Raw genomic sequence first — 25,153 nt, 5'->3', positions numbered from 1 at the left:
GATACCCAAGTCCTATGGGAATGTGTACGGGCAACGCTGCGAGCACCTAAGCTCAGATCCTGCACCCCGTGAGCCTCACGGTACTCTCACAGGGCCTGGCAGCTCCCAGGGCTGGGTTTGGTTGTGCTGCTAGTGTGCCGGCACACTTAAGCAGGTCCCTGTTTCTCTGGGCCTCAGTTTCCTGCCTAGAGAAATGAGTGAAGGTGGTGAACCTGACCTTTAAGGACCTGGACCAGCAACCTTCACCCCCCACGCCCTCTGCATCCTATCGATGAATGCGTCTCCTGCCTGATCAGGCCAACAACAGGGCTGCCCCAGGGCCACCCAGAGGACTGGCCTCTGAAGGCCCTGCCTGGCTGCCCCAGGGGCCTGGCCACCCTGGAAGGTGCCGGCAGTGGAAGGGGTGGGGTGGGCAGGCACCAGTACCCTGTGCCTGAGGCGCATACTAAGAGATCCTTCTGGGCAGAGGCAGCAATGCGAGGAGAATTAAAAAGCACAGTTAAATAACCGCCAATCCTCATGCATATTTATAAATCACCCGGCCTCAAAACTAAATCAATACTTCTCCTCACTGAAGGCAGCCTAGAGCAGGGAAGGGGGTGGCATGGAAGCTTCTGGAGGGCCCGCGGGGTGAGGGGTAGGGGTAGGGTTACAGCCTCTGACAGTCAGGTGGCGGGGAGGGGCTCTGGACCCTCTCTGGACCCCCTTGCCAGCCTGAACCAGTCTCGAGGGACGAAACTCTGCACATGGCTGGGTGGGGTCAGGGGCCTTGCTACCATAGGTTGTGGCCTTGAGTGCACTGATGGCTCACTGAGCCCCCCCATTCTGAACACTGAGGGGCCCAGTGAGGAAGGGCCGGTGAGGTGGCGGGGAGTGGGCCCCTCCCAATGGACAGTGGCCTCAGTCCCACAGTGGGCCAAGCACGTGAAGTGGGCCAAAGGTCAGGCGGGATGTCTGCAGGGATGGCGCAGAGACCCAGGCCCACCAGGGCAAGAAGCCACTCAGCTGCCCCTGCCAGGACCCAGATGAAGCTCTGTGAGCAGGAGGCCGTGGTCAGGACACGAGGAGCTGGACACGGGCACCCTGCCAGGTTCTGTGCCTGCCTTGCACCCCTAGTCATGTCTCTTTTCTGCCAAGCTTTAACAGACACATAGAAGAAGGGGACTATTCCTGCTCCATCTGACATCTCTCTACCCCCTAGCCCTGCATCCTCCTCTCCTCCCCACTCAGAAGTGTCCCACCCCAATCTGCATAGACCATCCACCCACCCCCGTTTCCTGTGTCACTTGGAAGCCTCACCTGCCCATGATGCTCCTCTTCATGATGACTCTGCACCACATGCCCATCTTACAGAACCCACCAGTACAGCACTGTCTCTGTCTGCCCCCCATAGTGCCCTGGGGGGCTCCTCTCCCACCTCCCTGAAGGGCACCCCGTCTCCTGCCCAGACGGAGGGCCAGGACCAGGCGTGGGAAGAGGCATACACCTGGTAAGTGTTCGTCACACACCTATGCACCTGGATGGTGTTGGACCCTGGGACACAGGAGGGAGGGGTGGGTGTGTCCTGTGGCCAGGGAACCAGCCACCTCTGAGGAGGCAAACCAGGGGCTATGGGCAAAGATCCCTCACCAGCCAGGCCCCTGCATACCATGCAATGGAGCAGCACCAAGGGAGGCCACTGTGGACCTCAGTCTCCCGCCTCTGGCTTTCACTCCATCAGCTGACCCTGGTCTTCAGCTCTGGTTGCAGTGTATGACGTTTCCAGAGGAAGAGTGTGGGCCGGGCAGTGAGGAGGGTGCCGATGGCTGCTGGCAGCCACAGCTGGGTGGCCCACATGGTTCTCCATTCATCAGCGGGTGGCAGGGCCCTCAGATGGCCCCTGGGCAGGACCTCAGAATGCTGGGCTAAGTGACAGCCCTGGATGGCCCACCGGGGATGAAGGGCAACAATCTTGACGGCACAGTCACCAAGATTGCCAACCATCATCACCACTGCCTCCTGGGGAGGCCTTCCCTCTGCAGGGAGGAACACATAGCCAAGAACTCAGTGTCACAGTGCTGGGGGACTGTAATCACCTCTCTTCCCCCACATAACAGAGAGTGGTTTGGGCCAGACACACTCACAGGATGCAGGAGGAAGGAAAAAGCACTGCCATCTCAGAATGCTGGTGTCCTAGGTTGTGACCCAGTGTGGTCTTAGGAGCTGACACTCTGTTGCTCAAAACATGTAGCTCCACGTACCTGTTCTGAGACTTGATCAAGTCACTATCTAGCTGAGCCTCAATTTGCTCATCTATAAAATGGGAAAACCACCACCCATCTGACAGTTTGTCATACTGTGGTGGCTTGCAAGTTGTTGAGATGCGGGAAGCTATGCCAGTGGCATTTCAAATACCAGCAGGGTCACCCATGGAGGATAGGTTTCAGCTGAACTTCTAGACTAAGACAAACTAGGAAGAAAGGCCTGGTAATCTACTTCCAAAAATTAGCCAGTGACAACCCTATGAATCACAACAGAACATTGTCCGATATAGTGGTGGAAGATGAGCCTCCCAGGTTGGAACACACTCAAAATACACAGTGGCCGCAACAATGGACTTGATCATACCAACAATCATGAAGATGGTGCAGGACCCGGCAACATTTTGTTCTGTTGTACATGGGGTCATCACGAGTTGGAGCTGTCTTGATGGCAAGTGACAACAACAACGACTGTTTAACATACTGTCATGGATTGAACTGTCCCCCAAAAATATGCGTATCAGTTTCGCGAGGCCATGATTCCCAGTATTGTGTGACTGTCCACCATTTTGTCATCTGATGTGATTTTCCTATGTGTTGTAAATCCTACCTCTATGATGTTAATGAGGTGGGATAGGCAGCAGTTATGTTAATGAGGCAGGACTCAATCTACAAGATTGGATTGTGTATTGAGCCAATCTCTTTTGAGATATAAAAGAAAGAAACGAGCACAGAGACAGGAGGACCTCATACCACCAAGAAAGCAGCACCAGGAACAGAGTGCGTCCTTTGGACAGGGGTTCCTGCACGGAGAAGCTCCTAGTCCAGGGGAAGACTGATGACAAAGACCTTCTCCAGAGCCAAAAGAGAAAGCCTTCTCCTGGAGATGATGCCCTGAATTTGGACTTCTAGCCTACTAGACTGTGACAGAATAAATTTCTGTTTGTTAAAGCCATCCACTTGTGGTATTTCTGTTACAGCAGCACTAGATGACTAAGACGTTTACCAAGTCCTTGGGAAGATGGACATGAAACCAGCTTAAACTGAAGGCAGCTTTGTGGGCATGACATCACTGCCCATGGTGACTATTAGAGAAAACCAGAGCTTTCCCTACTCAAACCTCTCATCTGTCAGATGACCCCAGAGAGAGCCGTCTCAGAAGGCCCTGGGGCCACCTGGACCTTCACATCTGTCTGAAGACCCTAGCCTTTCCAGAGTCATCTGTCATGGACTGAATTATGTCCCCCCAAAAATGCGTATATTAATTTGGCTAGGCCATGATTTCTGGTGTTGTGTGATTTTCCTATATATTGTAAATTCTGCCTCTATGATGTTAATGAGGGAGGATGGGTGGCAGTTGTGTTAGTAAGGCAGGACTCAATCTACAAGATTGGATTGTGTCCTAAGGCAATGTCTTGAGATATAAAAGAGAGAAGTGAGCAGAGAGACAGGGGGACCTCATACCACCAAGAAAGCAGCGCTGGGAGCAGAGCACATCCTTTGGACCTGGGGTCCTTGCGCAGAGAAGCTCCTAGTCCAGCGAACATTGATGAGAAGGCCAAGAGAGAGAGAAAGCCTTCCCCTGGAGCTGATGCCCTGAATTTGGACTTTTAGCATACTTTACCATGAGGAAATAAATTTCTCTTTCTTAAAACCATCTCCTTGTGGTGTTTCTGTCATAGCAGCACTAGATGACTAAGACACCATCTCTGAGACTAAGGGTGGGTGGAGGGGGAGGAGGAAAAGCAGGAGGGAGAAGAGGAGCAGGGAGGGGAAGAGGACAAGGAGGAGAAATGGGGGAGGGCAAAACTTCCCTCTAACAGGAGCATAGCATGAGGCCAAGAGGAGTAGAGTAGCTGATGGCAGGAGGGAGGGGACCCCCAGCAGCACCTCAGCCAGAGCCTGTCCTGGTCACACTGCCGCTCCCACCGAGAGTTCCAGGCACCTGCAGGATCCAAGACCTTCTCACATATTCTGCATGTTTTTTCTTCCCTCAAGCCCCACGAGAATCTGCAGGTCACCGATTTTCCCTTCTCTTCCTTACTCATTATACAAAAAGGTGGGTCTGATCTATTTTCCCTCAAACTTGCTCAGAAACCAAAGATGCATCCAAGTTTGCGAAGGCACTGAGGCCACCAAGCCGAGCCTGCCAGTGGAGGTGATCACTCAGTATAAAATACTCAACTGTGCCAAGAGTGGGGATGAGTGCTCTCCTGGGACAGCGTTCCCCCGAGCCCAAGGGCAGGCACTGCTGCCACTGGCCTCTGAAAGGCCATGCTCACGGCCATCGGTCGGCTGCTGAAGAACTGGGACCTGCCATATGTGTCTGGCCAGTGCACTATCTTCACCGTGTAAACACGGAGGAAACTGAGAATGTCCGCCTTCACTGCCATCTGAGTTCCGTTTCCCACCCCGACTGCCCCCCCAGCCTGTCCACTGGTGGGAGAGGACAAGATGGTCAGATAGGGTGCTCCAAGGCTACCAGGAGCCTCTATCCTGGGGCAAGATGGCAAGGCCATGGGGTGGGGCTGCTCTCCTGGGCCCTCACCAGAGGTACAACGCATAAGAGGAGGCCTTGCTGAGCAGATGCACACCATCCCCCACACCAGCAGCTCATGCAGGGCCTGGCGGGGCTCGGGCCACCTGACCTGGGTGGGGCCCGGCCCTTCCACCTACAGTGCCTCCTGCGGCTGCATGACTCTGGCGAATTCCTTGGGACCACTGGCCTCGACCTGTGTCACAGAGATAAGGATGCTACAATGACCTCCTAGGCAAATGGCCTCTGTCTCTAGCAGGTCTATGGGTCTGAGAGCGAGAGGCCTCTTCGTGTCCTACAGCTGGGCAGCAGGGCTGTGGGGCGATGCCGGCGGACGAGTTCAGGCTGGCTAAGGAGGCAGCCCCAGGCCTGCCTACACAGGGAAGGAGACAGGTGGGTCGGGGCCCCCTCGGCTGGCGCGCTCGAAGGTCCCTGGGACTGAGCTCCTAGGAATTGACACCCGGGAGAAGAGGGGCTTAATATTCAGGGCGCATCATTCTCCTCATAAAAAAATCAAATGAAATCAGCGCCTGTGGAAGTTCCAGCACACAAATGCACATCGCAAGCGGGCTTTTTTTAGCCCTTGCGTTAATAAACATGAGCAGACTGCGAGCCGGGCGGGGGCTCCTTCCCCCTTCCATTAAGTGTCTCCTCTTACAGAGAACATTCAGGAAGGCCACATGGGCTCTTCAAGCCCTGCTCACTGCCTTGTGCAGGCTGGGGTAGCAAGGTGGGGAGGGGATGGTAGGCCTCCTTTCTGCTGAGGCCACACTAGGCCTCTGATTCCCATCCCCCTATCCCCTTGATGCCTGCCCCCCAGCACCTGCCCCCCAGCCCCCAGGCTTCTGATGCCCATTCCTCCCCTCCCCTATCCCTCTGATGTCCACCCCCTGACCTGCCGCCCAACTCCCAGTCCCCTGCTCCCTGTGATGCCCTTCCATCCCAAGCCCCTTGATGCCTGTCCCCCCTACCCCGTTGGTCCCCTGATGCTCACCTTCTACCCCGTGATGCCCACTTTCCAGCCCCCTGATACCCAACCCCCCAGCCTCCTGATGCCTGCTCCCAGCCCCCAGCCCCCTGATACCCCTCTGGCCCTCTGATGCTTACCCCCCACCCCCTGTGATGCCCACCCCCAGCCCCCAGGCCCCCATGCCTGCTCCCCAGCCTGCAGCCCCTGTGGCTGAGCACCAGGCATGGAAGTCCTGGGGTGCAGGCGTCTGTACCACCCACAGCAGGACACACTCCTGCTGGCTGTCTTGAAAAAATAAAGTATATATATATATATAGCCTCCATAAAGCAGGTTACAGATTTAATATGCAGAATTCAGTCTTCGTATGTAAACAACACTCAGCAAGGAGATGTAATTGAAGAAAAGATCCCATTTACAATGAAAACAAACAAGATATAACACCTAGAAGCAAATTCAACAAGAAATGTGCAAGATGAAAACACTATCTCTAGAACGTTCCTATGGAATGCAGGACAGGACTGGAACAAGTGTGAAGGCAGGCCAGTGTCCTTACATGAGAAAAGCAGACACCCTCAAGATGTCAGATCTTCATAAGCTAATCTTCTTAGTTCATCTAATCTTAGTAAAACGCTACCTTCACCAGGGGAGGGAAGCTAGGTAAGCTGATTCTAAAGTTTATATGAAAAGTAAACAAGACCCGCTAGGAAAACCCTGATCAAGGAGAGCCATGGAGGGTGGTGGGACAAGACGTGTCAGACACTGAAAACACTCAAATGACAGTAATCAGAATCATCCGGAATGGCCCCTTAGCTGACGTATGGACTACGGAAGGAGACAAAGAACCAAAACAGAACTAAACAAATGAGAACACAGCAGATGACAGGCAGCATCTCAAACTGATGAGGAAAAGAGGGCTTTTCAATAAGTGGTTATAGGGCCACAGGTAGCCATCTTTAAAAAATAGGTTGAATTCATACCTCATACTGTTAGTGCAATGGCTAAGTGCTCGGCCAGCAGCTCCACAGGAGAAAAGACCTGGAGATCTGCTCCTGTAAAGATTACGGCCTAGAAAACCCTATGGGGCAGTTCTACCCTGTCATATAGGGTCGCTATGAATCAAAATTGACTCAACAGCAACAGGGTAGTTAGTTAAGGACTTCAGAAGGAGCACTGTTGGCACAGTGGTTAAGCACTCAGCTGCTAACCGAAAGGTTGGCAGTTCGAGCCCACCCAGCTGCTCTGTGGGAGAAAAGACCTGGCCATCTCCTCCCATAAAGATTACAGCTTAGAAAACCCTATGGGGCTGTTCTACTCTGTCTTATAGGGTTGCTATGAGTCAGAATCAACGACTTGGCGGCACCGAACAATAACAACATTTTCTACAGAAAAAAAAAAATCCAATTCAATCAGGCTTAAGTGTAAAAAATGAAATCATAAGAAAACAAGAAAAAAACCACAGGAGAATTCTTTCATAACATTGATTAGAGAAAGGCCAAAACTTGACAAAAAACCTAGAAGCCAAAAAAGAAAAGGTAGAAAAATTCAGTTACATGAAAATTAAAAATCAAAAACTACATGGTACAAAAATACCTCAAGCAAAGCCAAAAGACAAACGACAAATTGGGGAAATATATTTGCAACTTATAACAGAAAGAGCTAAAGTCCTTCATATACAAAGAGCTCCTAGAAATCAATAAGAAAAAGGCCAACAATCCATTTGAAAAATAGACTGAGGATGTGAACACATATAAACATCTAAAAAGAAACTCATTCTTCTATAAAAGGGATGAAAGTTAAAACTACACTGAGATATAAATTTTTACCTACCAGACTAGCAAGAATCTAAAAGTCTGACAGCACTCTGTTGGCAAGGTTGTGGGGAGAGGCAAGCTCATACATTGCTGGCGCAACATCCTCATTCACCGTCGATGTTGCGAATAGGTACAGCATCTGTGAAGAACCATTTGGCACGTCTATCCTTTGATTCCATTATTTCTCTTCAGGAAATGCATCCTGCAAATCGACTTGCACACATTGGAGGGGGCATATATAGAAGGACATTCACCACAGCATTGTTTATAATCACAGAATGAGTAGAACTGCCTGCATTTCCATTACCAGGCACCTGGTTAAATAAATTATGGTGCATCCCCAGTGAAACATGACACAGCTATATAAACACAGGAGAGGGCACTGTGTCCTGCAATGGAAAGATCTCTGAGAGGCACTAAGTGAAAAAAGCCAGTGCAGAACAGTTTGAAAATATGCTACCTTTCGAGTTAAAAACGGGAAGAGTAAGAATATGTGTTGGAAAAATAATAACCACCAAGTTCATAGAAGCTGCCATAAAAGAGGAACTGTAATAAGCACATTACATACATGATTTCCTCCTCACAGCCTCCCTAGGATCAGGCTTTGGTATCATCACTGTTCAGACGAGGAAATCCAGGTTCTAGGACCTGACTTCCTGCAGAGCCCACTTAGCCTCTCATTTGCCCACTCGCTGGGCAATGGCCTCAGCCACGCCTCACAGAACTCACAGGTCAGGGCACAGGCAGACTCTGTCAGGGCAGGGGCCTGGCCCTGGGCAGAGTGCAGGGCAGGGGTCACACAGCAGACTCGATCAGGGCCAGGGCCTGGGCTCAGGCAGGGTATGCGTTGGGGTCACAGAGAGGTCTGGGGGTATTGGAGGACAGAGGGAGCCTGCATGGGGTCCCTGAGATGAGCAGGACTAGATGGTGGCTGGGGGGAGTGCTCCAGCCAGAGGAGGCCACAAGTTTCCTTTCCTATAGCTCTACTCTCACCTTGGTGGTGGAGGGAGGTGGGGTGACAGCCATCTCCCTGGTTCCTGTCACAGGTGTTCTTAGTGCTCAGTGTAGAGATAGGGCTCGAGGTAGGGGTAGGACCGGGGACCCCGAGGCAAGGCAGGCTGCAGTAGGCCCAGGTCTGGGGCCAGAATCCTGGCTGTGTCTCTCCTTGCCACGTGGCAGGTCCCCGACTTCCCTGACCTTCCCCACCTTCACCTGCTGCTCCTGGCACAGGAGCCTCCGGTCTCAGATGCTGCAGCTAAGTGGGTGGCAGGCAGAACACTGACCCTAGCGCCTGGCATGCGCAGGCTGCACTGGCACGGGCCCTCACAGCTGCCACTGTCACTGCGTTATTCCTATGGCCTCAGGTGTCCAGCTGTGCTGATGGGCACCACAGTTTTTTGTTGTTTGTTTTTTTTAACAATTCAGTGACACCAATTACATTAACAATGTGCAACATCACCAGCATCCATTGCCAAGTTTTATATCACCATAAACAGAAACTCAATGCTTCTTAGACAATGACTCCCCCTTCCCCCTACCCCCAGGCCCTGAGTCACAAGATATTGTCCTAGACTTCAACTTGCTTACTTTGGACACATCATCAGGAAAGACCAATTGCTAGAAGAGGGCTTCATGGTTGGTAAAATAGAGGGTCTGTGAAAATGCAGGAGACCCTCCATGATATGGATTGACATAATGGCCACAACAATGGACTCAAACACACCAATAATCATGAAGATGGTACAGGAATGGGCAACGTTTCATTCTGTTGTACATAAGGTCGCCATGAGTCAGAGCTGACTTGATGGCAACTAACAACAAACGGCTGATGATGCTGAATATCTTTCCTTGTGTTTATTGGCCATTCGTATATCTTCTTTGCTGAAATGTCTATTCAAATTCTTTGCCCATTTTTTGACCGGGTAGTTTGTCTTTTTGGTGTTAAGTTATAGGAGTTTTTAATATATTCTGGATATTAAATTCTTATCTGATATGTTGTTCCACTAAATTTTCTGCCAGTCTGTAGGTTGTCTCTTCACTTTATTGTTAAAGTTCTTTGTTGAGCAGAAATCTTTTAAATTTTGATGAAGTCAAATTAATCTCTTTTGTCTTTCGTTGCTTACACTTGGCATTAAGGTTTTTACAGCAAGCAGACCTCAAAGCTGCAGAAGTCACGGGGGCGTGAGGCATCCACACTTACGGGAGTCAGCTGACTGCACCCTGAAGAAGCTTCTAGATCCCTCCATGCCCAGGCTCTCGCCAGCACCTAGTGCACACCCCATAAAGTGCAGGCTCTGATGCTAACTGTGGCTGCTGAGATCAGTCCAGGACTGCCTTCAGGGAGCCTGGCTGAGTCAGGAGAGAGACATGTCTAGGCTGTACTGGTTGGGGGGTGGGGGGGCAGTGGTCGAGGAGACACCCAGAGAGGCAGGAGGGGTTCTGGGGCAATATGGCTAGTCCCTGCTGCAGGTATAAGGCCCCTGGACGGGCAACACTGAGGTTAGGGGTACAGGGAAGAGGACTACCCCCACTGATGGGTGGGGGCCCGAAGCTCTAGGCTGCTCCAGGGCTGCGTGTAGAGATGGCCTGGCAGGGCTATGGGTCTCAGGGTCCCTGTCCACACTGTCACCGTCATCGTGGGAGAGGACCTGGTGCTTGAAGAGAGTGGGGAGCAGTTGCAAAATGGAAGGAGGGCAGGCAGGGGGCTCTCACCCACCACCCCCACCAAGCGTCTAAGATTAGACAGGCTGCCCACCTGGTGACACAGGGACAGCACGGGGACAGTCTCCATGAGCACTGGCCTTCCGCTCACAGGGAATCCAGCAATTTTCTACCCACTCTGTTTCCAAAAAAGACGTACTTGTTTGAAATGTCACCAGGCTGCACATCTGTGTCTCTTTCCTGAGCCCCACCTGGGGGGATATAGGGTGGCACCACCCACTGGCACCCCCAACCCCACCCAGCTGGGGGGTTGCCTGGTGCCCGAGGGGGGCATCGCACCAAAGGCCCACCTGACAGCTCACGGTGGGGGAGGGTGGAATGGAACCTTCTGGAGACTTACTCCAAAGCAGAAGTGGAGGGAGGCCCACCAGCCCGACCCCCACTGTGATTAGGCAACAGCGAGGGACAGGGAAGCCAGGATTCAAACGCTGAGATGAACCTAGTTAATGATGTTACGCGGAGCATCTAGGGATGTGACAGGCATTTGCAGTTTACTTTAGGCACACTGGAAAGCTAAAATGGACGGACAGGTGGACCTGTCACAGAGCAGCCATGGCTCACGCTGAGGGCAGCATCAAGGGGGTGCACCTGGATGCCTGCAAACCCTCTGTACCAAAGTATGGAACTGGGTTAGATGCTGGCTCCTCCATCACCACCCGGCTGGTGGCACAGGGTGACACATGGTGGCACAGACACAGTGAGGCCCTCGGAACGAGAAACCTGGCTCATCTCCACTTTGGGACACATCCCTCAGCAACTGCCTCAGGAAACAACCACCGCCCCATGCCTCAGCCCACTTGGTACCCCACCCTGGCCTCTCTGGCACCTGCCCCTCTAGACCACACACCTTCAGAGCATCCCCTGCCATAGTGGCCTTTACGATCCACGATTTGCGGTTCAGAAACAGAATGGCGAAACACCACGCACCTTATATGCGAGGTCGGCAGTGACGGATCCTCATACTGGTAATGAGATGAACAGCAGCACCTGCTGCTCTTGGTGGCATGCACCAGACCCTGGCTATGGCGTCCCCTTGCTCTTAGGGTACCCTGAGGGAAGATGTGGTCAGCTCCCCATCACAGGGAGGAAACGGAGGCCAGGGTGACACAGCTGCTCCATTCTCCATCTGGAGTCTTAGCCACTCTCTACCACATAGCCATCTGCTGGGAGGCGGGACATCACAGGGGTTAGGCAAAGAAACGACGACAGATCACATGGTCTTGGGTCTGTAGACCCCAGGCCAGGGAGACTGTGCTTTGGAGATAGGCTGGGAAGGGGCTGGGGGAGAAAGGGCCATGGGTGGGAGGGCCAAGCCCACCAGGTCATGGCCCAGAGCTGCCTGGAAGAGGAGCATCAGAACCATGGGAAAGACTGGGTAGGGGTGGAGAGGGGTGGATTTTTGGATAGGGGGATAAAACAAAACAAAACAAGAAAACCAAACCCATTGCCATTGAGTTGACTCCAACTCATGGTGACCCCACGTATGTCAGAGTAGAACTGTGCACCATAGGGGTTTTCTTGGCAGTAATCTTTACAGAAGCAGATTGCCAACGTTGACAGCAGGAGTTTTCAAAATAGCCAAAAGATGGAAACAATTCAAGTGGCCATCAACAGCTGAACAGTTAAACACAATGTGGTCCATCCACGCAACGGAGTATTATTCAGCCATAAAGACGAATGAAGTCCTGATCCATGCCGTGACATGGATGAACCTTGAAAAGATGATGCTGAGTGAAATAAGCCAGACACAAAACGACAAATACTGTACGACCCCACTTACCTGAAATTATCTACAATAGGCAAATGCATAGAAACCAAAGTTTATTAGTGGTTACCAGGGGCTGGGGGGAAGGGGAGAGGAAAAGGGAGGGGTTGTTGCTTGGGGGGTGCTGGGTTTCTGTTTGGGGTGATGAATAACATTTAGAAAAGGATAGTGATGGTTTCACAATGTGGAGAATCTGATTAATGCCACTGAACTGTACACGTACAAGCGGTTAAAATAGCAAAAGGTTTTTAATATATATTTTACCACCAAAAAATTTTTTAAAAAATTAATGAAAAAAATGCACTCAGGTCACCGCAAGAGTGTGCAAGTATTCTTATGCGGTGCGAATAACTACTTTTGAGCGTGGCCTTTCTAGAAATGGTCTTCTAACTCCCACCCAGGTGACTGGGCGGGACTATGTGATAGGGTAATTGTGGCCCACCAAGGGGATTGGTCAGTTTTGCCCTAAAAGAGCCAATTCCAGAGCAGAGAGGAGGAGCCCATCACCACCAAGAAAGGAGAGACCAGCAGGGGGAGACCCAGCAGCAGGTGGTGGTGCAGTGGGCTTCCCAGCCCAGGGAGAGAAACCTGAGTGCTTTTGGGCAGGGGCCTAGGGCCAGGGAGAGGCGTGCCTGCGAACACAGCTGGAGAGAGGCTGTCCTGATGGAAGAACTGTATCCTGAGTGTTCCTGAGCCTGAATTGTAACTGTTACTTCCCTAATAAATCCCATAACCGTGAGTGTGGTCTGTGGGTTCTGTGTGGCCAATGCAGTGAATAATCAAACCCAGTAGAGAAGTAGAGAGTGCTGTGGGAGGGATGGCTGGTATCAGAATTGGTAAAGGTGGCGGAAAAAGGAGGCTTGTCTGATCTCTGTCTCATGGGAATCAGCTTTGGGCTGTTGATCTGATTCCCCTTCCCCTTTGTGAAGTTAGAGGAGGTCAGATAGGGTCCCTGTTTCAACAGTGTTGGTCCGCAGGGAGATCCAGTGGGGCAGCCATCCTACTGGGGCAGCCCCAGCATGCTGCCCCCTCCCCTCCTCACCCCTGGCCTCTGCCCCTGAGACCAGCACCCAGCAAGCCCTGCCTGGCGCCGAGCTGTAACGAGCTATGTTTCCTCGCCAACCAGCTGTGAACTAATTACACAAAGTTCTAGTCAAGCTCCCTCTCCAAGCATATGTTCCCAATTAAGTCCAACTGCAGCTGATTTTAATCAATCTTCCTTGAAGCGGCCTAACTTGAAGACTCCTCCAGGGGAAGACAGGAGAGCGGGGAGTAGGAGGGGGCTGCCATGAGGGGCACTTCATCAGCCCCTGCCACCGTGAACACAGCTCAGAAGGCGCTCACAGGGGCCCGGCATCCTCCTGCCCAGAGTGGCCGCCTCCACCAGCTCCTGGTCTGGGACGGGGGGCCTGAGGCTTCCACGCAGGAAGGGGGCTCATGGGGAGGGGGAGAGGGAAGGGGAAAAGAGCTGTGGCTGGGCCCTCAGGCGATATTATCCCTGTCCTGTGTCCCACTCCAGAGAAGGGCAGATGGGAGCAGATGGACAGGATCAGCACTTCTCACTTCTTGAGCATCTTTGAGCATCAGGTGTGGGGCAAAAGTCCTGGCATTTGGCCACCCAACAACTTGCCACGTGGCGCAGTCACCCCGACTCTATAAGGTAAGTGCTGAGGCTCAACCGCCAGGACTGTCCGAGACAATCCAGGACCATGGAGCCAGGGACTGGGAAGTCTCAGCCTGGGTCTGTCAGACACAGAAACCTGCATGCCGGCCCCTCAAGCCATGGCTGGCTGGCTCCCTTCCCGGTCCCTCCCTCATTTCTACGGTCCGACTCCAGACTACTGTCACCTTCACTTCAGACTGTGATCTCGCTCACACACTGGTGGCCCTACTGCCTCTGTCTGTACGACGCAGCCTCAGTCTGTATGACGCAGCCTCGGTGTGGGATAGATGTGGACCTGGCTGCGCCCCCAATGTTGACGCTGCAATCAGCCTGCCCGCTCAACCAGTGCATAGCCCCCGAGCCCCGAACACCCCGGGACACTCACTGCACAAGGAGGGGCCCCACCTCGAGGGGCCCCACCTCCAGGTGCCGGGAGGCAGAGCTCTGTGCGGAGGACATGCCAGAGGTCGATGGTTAGCATCATCCAGCTCACCTGTCATGCCTACTCACCCGGGCACAGAGGGACCTGGCCCTGCCCACCCCCCAGGAGCCCCAGTGTGAGAAATCCAGAGAACACTCCCCCTCAGACTGACGGGTGGCTGCGGGGGCCAACATGGGCTGGGCGTGGCCCGAGGGTCGGGCACAGAGCTCAGCCCTCAACTCTCATCCCACCTACTTCTCAAAACCACACCAGGCATAAGCAGGACTCTGCCAGCCTTGATGCCCAGAAAACGGGGTGAACCCTTTTGGTAGAGACACCCTGCATCCCAGGCATGGGGAGCTATGACTATGGTCTCTTGGCTTGCTTGACAAACGCCAAGAAACATTAATACCCGCACTGTGACACGGCCCGTGATGGCGGCCTGTGGTTCACCTGCCAACGGCCCACTCTCCTCCCCATCTGGGGACAGCAGCCCAATTACAGCAGCACGAGATGACAGGTCCGAGAGCCAGAGACACGGCCCACCGCACCACGCTTTATCAAAGTTGTCACTTCTCCCGGCTCTAGGAACGAGTAATAAAAAAGAGACTCGACTTGCCTCTAATAGGTGTCAAGATAAAATCAATGGCCTGTCTAAAGTCTGGGTAGTTTCAACCCAGGGGTTTCCTGCCGCAGAAGCATTCAGATCCGAGGATGGAAGTGAAAAGGAAGTAAGACTGGAGCAATGTAAACAGTAGCCCAACATAACGGTTGTAGACAGGTGGCATCAGTGGGGATGGGCTTGGACAGAAACCCAAAATCTAACAGAGAAGATGTCTCTGTGGCAGGTCTACCCACGTGTGTCCAGCTCCCAGTGATGCAAAGACACTAGGAGACCCCACTCTCTCTAGTCAGCAGCAGGGGGACGAGAAGGGGCATTACTTGAGCGAGAAGGGGGCAGGGCGAGGCAGCCGGTCCATGGGTCAGGAATGTGCTTCCCCGAGGGGACAGGGGACAGGGCAGCTGGTCCACAGTGGTGCCAGCTCAGGGTCAGGGATGTGCTTCCCTGAGGGGACAGCCCAGGGGCATTGCATCCTCCTCTACTGGACTCCAGGACATGTGTGCTCCACCAGGTAAGGGTGCGTGCACGAGGGGTTTCCCTTTAGTCTAATGAGCCAAGACACAGGCTGTTCTGTGGGTGCAGGAACCATGGACACACACTGGGAAAGAGCCAAGAGGCCAGGGAACAGCTGATGGAGACAGCCCCTCCACGGGCGCCCAGCCAGTGCCTACCTGCAGGGTGAGCTTCTCCAGCTGCATCTCGAGCGTCTTCTTCTCTTTCTCCAGACGACTCCGCTCCCCCTCCAGCTCCTCGATCTTTAATCTGCAGAGGGAGAAGGTGTTATGGTTTCGATTGTGTCCCTCAAAAATACGTATTGTAAATCCTAACCTCTGTACCTGTGGTTATAATCTCATTTGGCAATGAGTTTTCTTTGCTATGCTAATGACACAGTGTTAGTGTAGGGTGTATCTTAAATCAATCTCTTTTGAGATACAAAAGAGATTAAACAAGCAAGCAAGCAAGCAAGCAGAGATGGGGAAAGATAGATGCCATGCCATATGAAGATCACCAAGTAGCCAAGGAAGAGAAGCTGAAAAGAGACAAGGACCTTCCCCATAGAGTGGAAAGAGAAAGAAAGCCTTCCCCTAAAGATGGTATTCTGAATTCAGACTTCTAGCCTCCTAAACTATGAGAAAATAAATTTCTGTTGTTTGTTAAAGCCACCCACGTGTGGTATTTCTGTTATAGTAGCACTAGATAAAGAAGACAGAAGGCCGAGCCCAAGGTATCAGCTGCAGCCTATGCTGGAGAAGTCCTACCCTCTGGTGAATGGAAAAGTGAAATGTTATTAGGCCTGGTGATGCAGTTTTGTGCCCAGATATAAATACATGAAGCTCCAAGAGTCACGGAATCACAATGATGAAAAAATTGCAAAAATGATGCAAGTTCGAGATGGAAGAGCCAGCCAATGGCATGTATTACGATGGAAAAGACTTTCGTAGTTGACCACAACTGGGCAGCAAGCACATACAAAAATCAACAGGAGGTGGGACGTGCAAGAATCTAACCGTGTCCCATGCTCATCCATCCATCCTGGAGTGTGTGACGGTACATTTTAAGAGGACACTGAGAAACGAGAAAATGACCTGAGGAAAGTCTCCAAAATTAATGAGAAGACAGGAAAAGACTTCCAGTGTGGAGTGTGGAAAGCACTGATGAGTAGAGGCTAGAGATGAGAAAACTAAGAAGAGGAACAAAAGCAGACTTCAAGGGCAGCCTGTGGCAAGTCCCCTTGTCCGCTATGGGTCCAGAGTGCAAAACCAAGACTGTGGCTGGGATAGGAATGGGGTAGTCTTTAGCTCACCGTAAAGAACTTTCCATTGCTGTCTTCATTTTTAAATTTAAATTTTTGAATAGGTAACACATTCATAGGGTTTAAAAAGTTAAAAAAAAAACAAAACAAAAAATTGTCAAAGCCTAGAGTGAAGGAAAGGAGCCCTAGTGGAAAACAGTTAAACTCTGGGCTGCTAATTAAAGTTGGAGGTTCAAACCCACCCAGTGGCTCTGTGGGATAATGACTTGGCAATTTGTTTTTGCCCCTATGGGGCAGTTCTACTGTGTCACATGGGGTCACTATGAGTTGGAACCAACTTGAAGGCACCCAACAACAACAAAAACAAAGTGAAGGAAGCAGCGCCTGGCACTCACACAGGGACAAGAACCATGCCTGTTTCCACTAGTCAGATGGGAAAACTTATCATTCACGGGGCATTGGGTAGAGACTTGGGAAGGTCTTGGCTCAATGGTGGGCAATAATCAGCCATAGACTGAGTACTGCTCCAGGAAAGCTGGGCAAATCAGAAAAGCAAGACCTGAGAGAACCAAGTTCTTTCCAAATTCTTTCCAAGACACTTAACTGCATCCCTGAACAAAGCTCAGGAAGATTTACAGGAATACAAAAACATCCAGCACCCAACAAGCTAAAGTTCACAATGTCTGCTATCCACTCAAAGATTACCAGGCACTAAAATGAACAGGAAAACATGATCCATAATGAGGAGAATAATCATTCAGTTGAAACCTACCAAGAACAGCACAGATACTGAAGTCAGCAAACAAGGACATTACAGCAGCTATTACCACATATTCCATGTGCACAAAAGTTAAGTACAGGCATGGAACATATTTAAAAAGACCACATCAAATTTCTAGCAGTAAAAGCTACAGTGTCTGAGATGAAAAATACCCTCGTTGGGATTAATGATTGCTTGGACACTGCAGAAGAAAAGTTAATGAGCTTCAAGAGAAAGAAACAGAAATTATCTGAAATAAAACAGAAAAAGAATGTTTAAAAATGAAAAGAAATATTTGCCCAAGAGGAAAGAAAGTATATTTCTATACAAGGACTGCATTTGTAATACATAGCAGCTTTCTTTGTAACAGCCTCAAGCTGGAAAGAAGCCAAATGTCCACCCACAAGTGAATGAACCAACAGTTTGTAGTACAGCCACACAACGGAATACTACTCAGCAATAAAAAAAAACAAAGCATCGACGTGTGCACGCTGATGGCTCCAGTAATGATGCTGAAAGAAGTCAGACAAAAAGAGCACATACTGTGTGACTCCATTTATATAAAACTCTAGAAAATCCAATGAGTCTACAGTGACTGGAAACAGATCAGTGGTTGCCTAGGGGTGGGAGGGAAAAAGAGGAGGGAGGGGGTTTACAATCAAGCAAGAGGAAATGGTTGGGGGTGGTGGGCAGGTCACGGTCCTGATGGTGGCGATGGTTCCATGAGTGTATACAAATGTCAGAACTCATCAAACCATACACTTTAGTACCTGGTAATCTTTGAGTGTATGGCAGACATTGTGAACTCGAGTTTGTTGGGTACTGGATATTTTCATATTCCTGTAAATCTTCCTGAGCTTTGTTCAGGTATACAGCTAAACTACTGGAAAGAGTTTGGTCCTTTCAGATCTTGCTTTTCTGATTTGCCTGTCCATCCTAGGGCAGTGCTCAGTCTATGGCTGATCATTGCTCACTACTGAGCCAAGACCTACCTGAGTGTATACATATGGCAGAACTCATCAAGCTACTGACTTTAAATATGTATAGTTTATTGTGTGTTGATTAAACCTCCATAAAGCTGTAAAAAAAAAAAAAAAACATGCTGCAATAAGCAACCTTCTACCTCTGTTGTTCATACATGCACTAGGACATCTGTAGGAGATACTTTCGGGGGTGGAGTTATTGGTCAGATGGTGCAGGTATCTGAGACTTGGACAGACATTGCAATCTGCCCTGCACAGGTGTGCTGCAGCATTTCCACTTGCACCAGGCTCAGTGACAACAGGGGGATGAGCTGCCTCCTGGGGCAGGGGGCTTCTGGCCACTGAGACATCTGACCAATGCCGAGTACTGTTGTTATTAGCTGCTATGTGTGGCTGTACTACAAACTGTTCATTCATTCACTTGTGGGTACCTTATGTACAACAGAGTAAAACATTGCTTGGTCCTGTGTCATCTTCACAATTGTTGACATGCTTGAGTCCATTGTCGTGGTAACTGTGCTTTTTGAGTGCCTTCCAACCTAAGGGGCTCATCTTCCAGCTCTGTAACGGACAGTGTTCTGTTGGGATCCATAGGCTTTTCACTGGTTAATTTTGGAAGTAGATTGCCAAGTTTTTCTTTCCTGGCTGTCAGAGAGCAAACCCACAGCAGTAATGCTGGTTTGTGCACTGTGAAGGGGGGCTTTCCTTTCTTCTCAGGAAAACCGTGACCTCACTGACTGAGGGTACAGCAACAGCAGGATACACAGTGGCCTAAACTTTGAAGGAGGGGACTCCTCCCCACCTAATGGAGCAAACTTCCACTGAATTCTTCCTCCCCATCCTCCTCCAGTTGGGCCAGACTCAGGCCCAGCTGTGGACACACACAGCAGAGGCCACAGAGCCACTGGAGGGCCAATAAGGGATGGCCCAGGTACTCTGAATATGCTAGGGAGATGGTGGAGAGATTCCATAAAGTTGCTCTGCTCTCTGAGGCTTACCCCAGAGCTGCAGGTATGAGGGTCTGCCCAAGTCAGAGTGCCCAAAACCAAGCACTGGATTCACCAGCAGATGCTCCCAAGGCCCCAGACTGGCCACTGGGCAGTGTCCACTGGAGAGAGGAGTGAATCATGGTCAACGCCTAGAAACCCGAACAGACATTTATAACTCCCTCACATAATGCTGTGGCCCGCAGCCTGGACCTAACTGGGTCGACGGATGGCTGCCACAAAGATGCTAACAGTCTTCGTAGGGTTTACACAACACATAGAGCCTCACATAACATGATATTCAAAATGTCCAGGGCACAAAAAAAGAAAAAGAAATACTTAGGTATAAATCTAACAAAACATGTACAGGATCTGTATGCTGATGAAACAAATCAAAGACCTAAGTAATTAGAGAAGTAAATGGAGACACATACGGTGTTCATGGATTGGAAGACTCACAATCAGAAGAATGTTAATTCTCCCCAAATAGAACTACAGAGATTTAACACAATATCAGTCCAAATCTCAGCAGGATTATCTGTAGATACAGACAAACTGATTCTAAAATTTATATGGAAAAACAAAGGAATGAGAATAGCTAAAACAATCTTGAAACAGTAAAAAATCAGAGAAATCATACTATCAGATTTTAAGATTAACTATAAGGTAACAGTAACGAAGACAGTGGCAAAGGGATAAACACATGGATCAAAAGAACAAGATAGACAGTCCAGAAATAGAAGCAACAAACATGCCCAACTGATTTTTGAAAGAGGTGCAAAAGCAATTCAGTGGAGGAAAGGTAGCCTTTTCAACAAATGGTGTTGGAGCAATCGGACACCCGTAGGCTAAAAGTAAACCTTGACCTAAACCTCACATCTTGCACAAAGATTAACTGAACATGGATCACAGGCTTCAATGTAAAACTATAAAAGTTTTAGAATAAAGCACAGGAGAATATCTTTGCTACCTTGGGCTAGCTGAAGAGTTCTTAGACTTGAAACCAAAAACAAGTTTCATAAGAGAGAAGATTAATCAATTGGACTTTGTTATGGATTGAATTATGTCTCCCAAAACTGTGTGTCAACTTGGCTAGGCCATGATTCCCAGTACTGTGTCGCTGTCCTCTGTTTTGATCTGATGTAATTACCTATGTGTTGTAAATACTAACCTCTATGATGTTAATAAGGCAGGATTAGAGGCAGTTATATTAATGAGGCAGGATACAATCTATAGGATTAGGTTGTATCTTGAGTCAATCTCTTTTGAGATATAAAAGAGAGAAGCCATCAGAGAGAAGAGGGACCTCATTACCACCAAGCAAGAAGAGCCAGGAGTGGGACATGTCCTTTGGATCCGGGGTCCCTGTGCTAAGAAGCTCCTAGACCAGGGGAAGACTGATGATGAGAATCTTCCCCTAGAGCCAACAGAGACACATAGCCTTCCCCTGGAGCTGGCACCCTGAATTTGGACTTCTAGCTTCCTAAACTGTAAGAGAATAAATTTCTGTTTGTTAAAGCCATTGACTTGTGGTATTTCTGTTATAGCAGCACTAGATAACTAAGACAGACATCATCAAAATTAAAAATTTTTGTTCTGGAAAGGGCATTGTTAAGAGAATTTAAAAAAGAAAACAAAAAACAACAAGCTACAGACTAAGAGAAAATATTTGCAAATCACATGTGATGGTTACTGTTGTGTGTAAACTTGGCTGGGCCATGATTCTCAGTGGTTTGGCAGTTATGATGTAGTTGGCAGTCGTATGATGAGATTTGATATAACGTGATCACCTCTATGGTGGGATCTGCTGTGAGTAGCCAGTCAGTTGAAAGGGAGTTTCCTTGGGCATGTGGCCTGCATTGAATGTAAGTGGACAGTCTGGCAAGGCTCGGGGGTTTTGCTCTGGATCCTGCAGCTGGCTCCTGTTCATCTGAACTCCTATTCCTGGGAATGGAGCTAGCAGCTTTTCCGTGGTCTTGCTGGCCGATCTCGTGATTTGTTGATCTTTGCAGCCTGTGAGCAAGAGCCGTGCTCTCTGACCTGCTGATTTTGGGTTTGCCAGCCCCTGCAGCTACATGAATCAGGAAAAGCCTCTCTCCTGACCCATGGACTTAGGACATTCCAGCCTCTATAACTGTGTGAGCCATTTCCTTGATATACATCTCTCTCTGTATATACTTACATGCTTTACTGGTTTTGCTTCTCTAGAGAACTCAGCCTAAGACACCACATGTTTGACAAAGGATTTATATCCAAAATATAAAAAAAACTTGCAAAACTCAACATAAACAGCTGAATTAAAAAATGAGCAAAAGAATTGAACAGACACTTCAACTAAGCACATGAAAAGCTGTTTGACCTCTGTGGCCACTGTTGTCATTGTTGTTGTGTGCTGTGATGTTGGTTCTGACTCATAGCCACGTTACAGGGCAGAGTAGAACTGCCCCATAGGGTTTCTAAGGCTGTAATCTTTACAGAAGCAGATCACCAGGTATTTTCTCCCCCAGAGCCGCTGGTGGGTTTGAACCACCAATCTTTCCATTAGCAGCCAAACATTTAACCATTACGTAGTAGCCATTAGGGAAATGCAAATAAAAACCAAGATGAGAGACACTACACGCCCACTTGTTGTTGTCGGGTGCCATCAAGTCAGTTCCAACTCATATCGACCCTATGCACAATAGAATGAAACACTGCCTAGTCCTGTGCGCCATGCTCACAATCATTGTTATGCTTGAGCCCACTGTTGCAGCCAGTGAGTCAATGCATCTTGTTGAGGATCTTCCTCTTTTTCACTGACCGTCTACTTTACCAAGCATGATGTCCTTCTCCAGGGATTGTTCCCTCCTGATAACATGTCCAAAGTACGTGAGATGAAATCTTGCCATTCTTGCTTCTAAGAAGCATTCTGGCTGTACTTCTTCCAAGACAGATTTGTTCATTCTTCTGGCAGTCCATGGTATATTCAATACTCTTCACCAACACCATAATTCAAAGGCATCAATTCTTCTTCTGTCTTCTTTATTCATTGTCCAGCCTTCACATGCAGATGACGCGATTGAAAACACCATGGCTTGGATCAGGCGCACCTTAGTCCTTAAAGTGATATCTTTGCTTTTTAATATTTTAAAGAGGTCTTTTGCAGCAGATTTGCCCAATGAAATGCGTCTTTTGATTTCTTGACTGCTGTTTCCATGGGTGTTGATTGTGGATCCAAATAAATGGAAATCCTTGACAACTTCAACCTTTTCTCTGTTTATCATGATGTTGCTTATTGATCCAGTTGTGAGGATTTTTGTTTTCTTTACGTTGAGGTGTAATCCATACTGAAGGATGGGTCTTTGATCTTCATCAGGAAGTGCTTCAAGTCGTCTTCACTTTCAGCAAGCAAGGTTGTGTTATCTGCACATCACAGGTTGTTAATGAGTCTTCCTACAATCCGGATGCCCCATTCTTCATATAGTCCAGCTTCTTGGATTATTTTCTCAGCATACAGATTGAATAAGTATCCTGAAAGGATACAACCCTGACGCACACCTTTCCTGATTTTAAACCACGCAGTATCCCCTTATTCTGTTCGAATGACTGCCTCTTGGTCTGAGTACAGGTTCCTCATGAGTACAGTTAAGTGTTCTGGAATTCCCATTATTTGAGATGTTATTCACAATTTGTTACCATCCACACAGTCGAATGCCTTTGCATAAACAATAAAACACAGGTAAACGTCTTTCTGGTATTCTCTGCTTTCAGCCAGGATCCATCTGACATCAGCAATGATATCCCTTGTTTCACGTCTTCTTTTGAATCTGGCTTGAATTTCTGGCAGATCCCTTTCAATGTACCCCTGCAACTACTTTTGAATGATCTTCAGCAAAATTTTACTTGTTTGTGATATTAATAATATTGTTCAATAATTTCTGCATTCTATTGGGTCACATTTTTTTGGAATGGCACCAATATGGATCTTTTCCAGTCAGTTGGCCAGGTAGCCGTCTTCCAAATTTCTTGGCATAGATGAGTCAGCACCGCCGGTGCTGCATCCATTTCTTGAAACATCTCAACTGGTATTTCATCAATTCCTGGAGCTTTGTTTTTCTCTAATGTCTTCAATGCAGCTTGGACTTCTTTCTTCAGTATCATCAGTTCTGTGAGCAAGAGCCCTGCTCTCTGACCTGAAATGGCTGAATGTCGACCCATTCTTTTTGGTACAGTGACTCAGTGTATTCCTTCCATCTTCTTTTGATGCTTCCTGCATCATTTAATGTTTTCTCTGTAGAGTCCTTCAGTATTGCAGCTTGAGGCTTGAATTTTTTCTTTAGTTCTTCCAGCTTGAGAAATGTCAAGCATGTTCTTCCCTTTTGGTTGTCTAACTCCAGGGTTTTGTACATTTCATTATAATACTTTGTCTTCTCGAGCTGCCCTTTAAAATCTTCTGTTGAACACTAAAGACCAGACAAGTTGTGGAATGACACTAAGGACATCATACATGAAGAAAGCAAGAGGTCATTAAAAAGACAGGGAAGAAAGAAAAGACCAAAGTAGATGTCAGAAGAGACTCTGGAACTTGCTCTTGAATGTAGAGTAGCTGAAGTGAAAAAGAAGAAATGATGAAGTAAAAGAGCTTAACAGAAGATTTCAAAGGGTAGCTTGAGAAGACATGCCCACTAGAAGGGCTAAAATAAAAAATATTGACAATATCTAGTACTGCCAAGTATGTGGAGTAACACAAACTCTTATGCACTTCTCTTTAACAATCTGCCAACCTGGAGGCGTGGTCAACATGGCAGACTAGTTAGACGCTTCCTATATCCCTCTTACAACAAAGACCTAGAAAAACAAGTGATTTGATTCTATGTGAACATCTGGCAGCCCTGAACAAGGCAAGGTTAAGAAATCCATCTGAGTCATACTGGAGAGGAAGACCGTTTGGAAGAGGTGGGGGAGCACTAGAACTGCGGTGGCGACACAGCAGAGACACAGCCACGCCAGGCCGCAGTGAAGCAGGCAAACAGCTGTGCTGTGTGCGCTCTCGAGAAGCAGTTTCCACATAGAGAGAGACCCAGCAGCAGAGATTCTGCTTGGACACTCCGAACCAGTGAAGAGCAGCTCCCAGGAGGCTAGGATAAGTACATGTGCACACCCTTTTGCGGTGAGTTTAAAAAAAAAAAAAAAAAAAAAAACCCATTTGGGAAAAACCTCTCTCCCTTTTACCTCCTACCTCTGCGCTCCGCACCGGATTTGGGAAAAACCTCTCTCCCTTTTACCTCCTACCTCTGCATTCTCCACCGGATTTGGCAAAAACCTCTCTTCCTTTTACCGCCTCCCTCCCCGCTCTGCACCGGGAGTCCACTGGGCCGGAAATAGATCCTAAAAGGCACCCTGACCCACTCTCCTGGCCTTGGAGAGGGAACAAATAAGCTGCTGGCTCGCCTAGGCCAGGAACACAGGGTCGGCACAACTTCTTTGCTGGCCATAGAAATCAGGTCTGCAGACTCTGAGTGCCATACACCCCCGTATAGACTTGTGGGGACCCATCTCAACAGTGTTAGCCCTCACTACCGCAGTACAACCATCTGAAGTTTAACTTCAACTGCTTCAGCTGTGAACGGGCAGAACTGTGATCCTCAAAATAGCCCTGCCCCTCAAATAGGCACTTTTATCGATCTGCAGTAGGGTCTTGAGGACTGGTAGTAGTTCCTAAAGTGCCTAGTCACCTGCTTCAGGAGTTCAAGAAAAAGTGGTGCCCTCAAATCTTTGCAGCCAACATAGTGGGGCGCTCTTAGCCTGGCTGCAAAACTCACCTACCTATTCACCCTAGAGAATAGGGACATGCTTTTCTTTCAGACTCTCAGGGGCGGCCATTGGCCCCCTGCCTGGCTCAGCGTGTGATCCCCTACCACAGCCAGAGTCCAGTGCCTGCA

At 49.2% G+C, this 25,153-nt stretch overlaps 1 protein-coding gene across 1 annotated transcript in view; it reads right to left on the bottom strand.

Annotated features, from left to right (window-relative positions):
* Window positions 1–25,153, bottom strand: part of MAD1L1 (mitotic arrest deficient 1 like 1) — a 491,032-nt gene that overhangs the window by 135,499 nt on the left and 330,380 nt on the right. The window contains exon 15 of the mRNA XM_004385925.2: window positions 15,422–15,512. Within this exon, the coding sequence (XP_004385982.1) occupies window positions 15,422–15,512 (91 nt within the window). The remainder of the gene's footprint in view (window positions 1–15,421; window positions 15,513–25,153) is intronic.

Source organism: Trichechus manatus, unplaced genomic scaffold (assembly GCF_000243295.1).
Source record: "Trichechus manatus latirostris isolate Lorelei unplaced genomic scaffold, TriManLat1.0 scaffold00151, whole genome shotgun sequence".
In the NCBI taxonomy this organism is placed as follows: domain Eukaryota; kingdom Metazoa; phylum Chordata; class Mammalia; order Sirenia; family Trichechidae; genus Trichechus; species Trichechus manatus.
The sequence above is the reverse complement of the archived record's forward strand: the minus strand, read 5'-3'. Positions and strand labels throughout refer to the sequence as shown.